General features: G+C 38.1%; 1 protein-coding gene across 15 annotated transcripts in view; it reads left to right on the top strand.

Moving 5' to 3' along the window:
* The first annotated feature begins 1,202 nt into the window (after positions 1–1,202).
* The window catches only part of LOC113530100 (ryanodine receptor 3), a 159,827-nt gene continuing 154,276 nt past the window's right edge, over positions 1,203–6,753 (top strand). For all 15 annotated transcript variants that reach the window (XM_026919849.3, XM_026919835.3, XM_026919847.3 and 12 more), the window contains exon 1: positions 1,203–1,404. In XM_026919849.3, coding sequence (XP_026775650.3) covers positions 1,357–1,404 — 48 coding nt within the window. In that variant the 5' untranslated portion in view covers positions 1,203–1,356. The remainder of the gene's footprint in view (positions 1,405–6,753) is intronic.

Raw genomic sequence — 6,753 nt, 5'->3', positions numbered from 1 at the left:
ATAAAGAGAGGCAGGTGGAGGAATGAATAGTTACAGCATGTATAAATATTCATTCCTCCACCTGCCTCTCTTTATCTCACTTTCTTGAGACAAAAACACACAGCTTGTCAACTGGAAACCAGAAAGTGGAAAGTCTTCTGTCCTGAAGACTCTATGGACAAATGACTGCTACAAAGTGTTGACACCAGAGCCTCTTCCCATAGATATTATATAAATCTAAAGTCTCCTTACAGAAAACTTCACTATAGCATGGTTTATTTTTCATCATTAAATAACAACACGTTTTTAAATATCTGTTTATTAGCACTTCACACAAAAGCATCATTCGCTCTATCAGGAAATGCCAATGAAATCTTGCTTACTGTTCGCAAGAACTGGATCTCATCTTCCACTTCTCCGCCTTCAGCCGGAGTGTTTGCTCGCTCTCTTCTCGCCTCTGTTTATTATTAGAGTAGATTATGTGGAGTTTTGGCCATACAAGTCCCTGTGAGTGAGCTGGTGCAGTAGAAACAATAACCTATTAGAATGAGCACATTTATATAATCCTGTGATTTATATTAACCTCTGATTCAATTTTTATAAAAAATTGAATCAACACCTTCTGATTAGTCAGAGCTGTACTATAATGGCATTTAATAAGGAAAAACAAAAAAAATTGTGATAAAAAAAATCACAAATTAAGTTATGAGTCAAATCTCAAATAAAGTTATGAGTCAGGTTTAAACACAGGTTTTTTTTGTTTTTAAAGTGTGCACTACTGCACGTGCGTGAACACTTAATTTAATTCTATAGTTATTTCTTCCTGTCAACTCATTCTCGCGAGATTTCATGATGTAATTGGTTTATGTTAATACTCCGTGATTTGATCAGGCTCACTCAGCAGAATTTAATCTAGTAATTAGAAATTAATTTAGTAATTAGAAACTTCAATTACGTTTAATATAAGCAATGAAATCACGTTTTGAAGAGAAATATTTTTATATAAATTATTCTTTTAAATCGAACCGACCACATATTCTGTTTTTTTTTTTTTTCAGTGTACATTATGTTTAAAGTGTTTAATGGTTGATTTTTCCTTTAATGGCTTTTGAGCAACTGTTGCAGTGGGGATTTGAGGGCTGAGAATCTGGCAACCCTGCTCCCGTGCGCCTGGGTACCCGGCGGAGCGGCGGCGCGCGCGCACACACGCGCTCTTTGCGCTACAGCGAGCGGAGCTGAGCTGCGTGCAGACGGGCTGCGGTGGAGCGGCTGTGGCCCTGCATGGCTGTGGATTAGCTGTGCGTGTGTGTGTGTGTGTGTGTGCGTGTGTGCGCGCGCGTGTGTGTGTGTGAGGAGGCGAGAAGAGAGCGAGCAGCCATGGCTGAAGGCGGAGAAGCGGAGGATGAGATCCAGTTCTTGCGAACGGTAAGCAGGATTTCGTTGGCATTTCCTGACAGATCGCACGATGCTTTTGTGTGATGTGCTACAAGGCGGCATCGTGGCACACTTGTGCACGAACGTGTGCTGATAGAGAGTGAGGTGAGGGAAATGGCTTTTCTTGTGGGGACTGTGGTGATGCAGGTCCTCTGCTGATAGCAAGACAGAAGATAAACGCCATCACCGCGTACACACATTCCCACTGATTTAATGTGATTAAGCTGTACAGCAGCAGGTCTGCTCCAGCACCATGCATGCAGCATCCTGCACACTTGAGCAGGATGCAAGAAGTGCACCAGAAGAGACGAAATAAACATTCATTATAATAATAATAATAATAATTATTATTATTATTATTATTACACTACATTGTATGGTGCTTATATTGCTCACATGCTTTCACATAAGACTTGATAGACTGGATTTGATATGATTAGGCTATAAAAGGGTTCTCGAGATCTTTTTTTTCCCCTCATTGACATAACTCATCTTGGAAAACCTTAATTATCCTTATTTTTTTTCTTTCCTAAAAAAATGCACAGGCAGCGTTTGCAGTCTGTATGCACAAACTGAGATGTTAAAGTGTGCTAAAACAAGCTGCATGAAAAAGATCCACGCTTCATTTATTCCACCTGAGAAAGGTGAATGGTGCAGGGATGGAGGAAAAATATTATAGTTAAGTACAGGAAGAAACTGGTCCAAAAGCTTAAACACTTGTTGACTTGCAGGGAGCGTGGATAAACTGTTGGCAATTAGGACATTCTAAGTTTCCCATAATAACAACAAATAAATGCGATTCTGCAGTTTATCGGTTCAATCACGCTCTCATTGGTACGTAACTTACCCAAGTCTCTTCTTAGTGCACAAAGGATAATCATTAAAATTCTCAGAAATATAAGCCAGTTACTTGTTAATTTACCCGAAAGGACCGCTCTTATATAATTATTTGTGCACTGATTCTTTTTTTGACCTCATTTGGTTTTCTTTATTGATGCCCTGATCTGACACGGAATATCAGCAGTGGTGCTGAATGATATTGGCCTGGGATGCTGTAGCGGCATCATACAGGATTTAACACGTCTTCCCATCCTGTTCTCTGACATATTTTATGCTCCGTATGATAACCAGTAATACACACTTCTCTTACTCACACTGATCTTAATGCAAGTTGTCATCACATGTGATGGTTTGCATTACACCAGAAGCCTTCAGGGCGCAGAATCGGTTACAGTGAGGATGTCAGTGTTAAATCTGTACTGGGTTGATCAGTTGATTCTCAGAGCTCTGATATTGGCATCAAATCAAAAATGGAAAAATTGTGGTCACCCGTTGTGAGCACCCTTGGTGACTGAATCTAACATCAAACCAGCTTTTTACACTGTTGGACCTCCACGTTGCCTGCCTCCTTCCGTTTCCTGTAGCAAAGGTCATAACTCCCCAGCTCAGCAGAGCTTTTCATAAGACAGGTGAAAAAATCTCTCTCCTGTGGTAACCATAGCGATGGCAATACATGCAATACTCACCTAGTGCTCATCCTACCCGGGTTGCGCCGTTATTTTACACGCACAGACTATACTGGCGAAAGAAAATTTTTGATGATAAATGAAATGATCTTTTGAGCACCCAGTCGATCACCTCATCAGCCACAACCAGGCCGGAAAAATATAATCGAAGCACTTGTACCAGATGCATTTTGGGAGAGATATTAATGTAAAGGATACTTTAGGAATGCCAGAACATATGTGAGGGAAATTGAATTGGATTAGTAAATTTAATTGGTATTTTGATGCAGGGCTCTAGGTGTTTGGGTGGAGGTAAAAAAAAATGTACTGCAACCAGCCACTAGAGGGCGTGTGAGAAATCGACTTCACTCTTTAACCTATCTCAAACTGTCCAGCTTATACAGATTATACAGATCTTATAAGATTGATCAGATCTCAGACTTCTCTATAGCCTTTCGTGCTACTCAGACAGTTTTGCGCTATTTACGCAAATGGGGCTGAATTTGCCGGTAACAGAAGCATGTCTTACGTATACACAGTTCTAACCTTGAACATAATACAGGTTTTCTGCAGCTATTTCGACTCTGGCCAGGACCAGAATTAAGTACGGTGCCACATTCTGACAAACTGTAATCGTTTTGGACCATGTAAATACAAATAAAAGCTACTGAAGCCTATTAGAGGGCAATATTAAATATATACAGTACATATCAAATTTGGACATAATTCATTGTATAAATCATACGTCTGAAGCCCTGGAGAGGTCACGACTTTTTATTCATGTGCACGGTGGAGCTCAGACACAATACTTCTGTCAAGATCCAAATTTTATTGGCATGTTAATTCTTATGATATGAAATGATATGAAATGATATATTCCTGTTTTCTTATTAATACTAGTCATTTGATAGCTAAAAAGTTAATTTGTAGTCGTATTTATTCTTGGTAGTACCTAATTGGGACAGGAATGGGTAAATAGTTCTTCAATAATGAATGATTTTCACTAAAGAATAATGAAAATGTTGGTAGCTGCATTGTTAGAATAATTACAGCTGCTCTGAAGGCATGGGACAGTCAGATATCCCATTTCCCATGATATTTCCAAATTATGACTTCTTATTCCATTACTATAACTGATGATGCTTAATGATTATAGTCTGATGTCTGTCACAATCTGTTGGCATTAGCTGATGCAGCTGTCAGCCATCACCGGTTATCCAGAAAGATATCATGGTTGCTGATATTGAATACAAATATCTTTAGAGAACTTTTATGATATGATGGGTCAATGGTATGGTGTGAGTGTTGGCTCAGCAGTGGTAACAGCAGTTTCCTGTCCTACTGAAAACACGGTTATGAGTTCTAGTCCCTGGACTACCAGCTTTCACTTGTTCAGGTTTAAGCTTAGACTGCATTCTACCAAATGAATAAACACACCCAGGTTAGGAGAGAAGACCTTCACAATTAACAGCCCCTTTTAATAACCCGTGACCAATTATAGGAGGATAAAACAGGTAAACATAAAGTATGTATTACTTTCTTAATTTATTAATTATGTATTATATTTGCCAACATAATATAACTCATAATCACTAGAGTAGGTTTTCTCGTGCTTGATGAACCATTTTATAATTTCTGCCTACGGATCCTTTATTTCCACTTAACTTAATACTTATAAAAAAGTAATGAAATATGTTACAAAAAGCATATTAATGCATGTATGTGTGTATGTGTGTGTTCTCTGTTCTTTCTAAGTAAGCTATATGATATTTTTGAATGAATCAGTTTGGCAAGATATTACTTTAGCTGACATTAGTAAAAACTAGTATTTCACACTCACCAACTTTCTTCCCTCACTCGTAGAGCACATTTTTTAAAAAACACTTTTGCTTGTAGCTTATTTAGCTATTCCCTTGTGAGTCTGGTATGTATAAAGAATTTCACAGAAAGAGGCAATTTGACTGGCATAGTATCAGTTTCCCTGTAGCCCATTGAAAAACATGGGAGATTTTTACTTCCTGCTTTATTCTCCTCCTGGAAAGAGCATGGAAGCAGGTATACATCCAGTAGGTTGTGGCCAGAAAAGTGTACTAAAGCTGTCAGATGCTCTGTAGCCTGTGAGCATCTGAGGCTGAGGTTAGGTGAAATAACAGAAGACAATTCAATAATTAGATTAGGCAAAATTGGAATAAGATGGTAATGAACCGGTAATAATTAGTTTTTTATTGAGAAGTTAAAGGGGCATTTTTCATATATTTTGCCGATATTATATTTAGACTATAAAGAGTTGCAGTGACATTGAGAAAATGTGAAATCTGTGCCTACTGAGGTGACAAAAACTCTTCTTTTTTTACACCTTGTTCAAAATCAGAGACTTTATTTCACACTTCAGATGCGTTTGAATAAATATTTTTGGCCATCCAAAAATACAAGCGAGTACATCACACAAGAAATAGATTTGAACACATGAATATAATTAGTGTGTGGCCACCAATCAGCATATAGTGCAAGAGAAATACAGGCTACATCCCAATCCACATACATTCTAAACAGTAGGCTACACTTCTGTATGTCATAACTGGGGGTCTAATATTTTCACATGTCTAGTGCACTCACAACTAGTGAGTGTGCAAGCAAGAACACTAACTCAACATTAGTTAAAACAGCCTTTATAAATATGTAATTTCTGCTGGATTAAATCTCTTAATCTCTAAAGTTAAAATTCTCCATAACCTATATTGTACTGTCTGTTTTCTTCAAGTTTCGGACTGTTCTCTCAGCTCCTGATACTCCTGTGTGCACAGTAGATTTCTCTTAGGACTGCAATGAGAACACGGTTACAAGCAATTGATTTAGCTTAGGGTTTCATGATATTACATAATGCAGACACGCTTTGGTTGGAGCAGAAACAGCGAACAAAATGCTCATTTCAAAGAAAAATGTAGTATAAACTCACCACTAGGGATAGACTGTTCCTAATTTTTCCATTTTCAATACAAATTTGATATCACAGCTCTGAGTATTGCTTGGAGGAGACTGATACGAGTAGCAAAGTTAGGAGTTTTACACTGGTACCATCACTACTTTTTCAAATTAAACAGCATATGTTGAATGAGTAGCAGAGTAAACGCAACATTGCTTTATTTTCTGAACCTGCACCTTCTATATATTTAATCCGCCATGTGGTGTTTCTTGTCAGTTGAGTGTAAACATGATTGATTTGAGTATACTCTCTGAAGTTGCTTTACTAGAAAATGTTCATTTGAATGTTTTTATGGTTGCAACTTGTACATAATGCTGTCCGTTTTTAGTCTCTCTTTTGTCCTGAAGACAGAGACAAGCTTATTTGTTCTTTCTCCAGCTGTTCTTTCTCCACACATGCACAGCTATCACAGTAATGGGAAATGCAGTTGATTAAAATAGCCTGATTGCTGGGCTATATATCCAGATGTCTTTATTGATTTTCTTGAAATCCGGTAACAGCTTTAATCTGATTAAGATGTCACTTTGTGCTGTTTACATGAGCACATGAATAAACTGATAACTGCAAAAACCAAATTTGGATTGAAAATGAATGAAACAGATTATTGTGCATGTAAATGCACTCCTTGATAAGCATCAGGTAATCTGCTCTTTATTTACTTTGCACATGTCAGCAACACAGGTAGAAGGGTGTGTGTGTGTATGTGTGTGTGTGTGTGTGTGTGTGTGTGTGTGTGTGTGTTGAAGTCCCAAGCCTCACAACTGTAGAACAGAACTGTTCACACACAGCTAGCAATTGTTTCCTGGGGTGTGATAATCTGGTAGCTCTGAGATTTGTAGAGCAGAGGGATGA

The sequence above is a fragment of the Pangasianodon hypophthalmus genome, chromosome 10 (genome assembly GCF_027358585.1).
Source record: "Pangasianodon hypophthalmus isolate fPanHyp1 chromosome 10, fPanHyp1.pri, whole genome shotgun sequence".
Classification (NCBI taxonomy): Eukaryota; Metazoa; Chordata; class Actinopteri; order Siluriformes; family Pangasiidae; genus Pangasianodon; species Pangasianodon hypophthalmus.
This window is presented reverse-complemented; position numbering and strand designations above follow the sequence as displayed.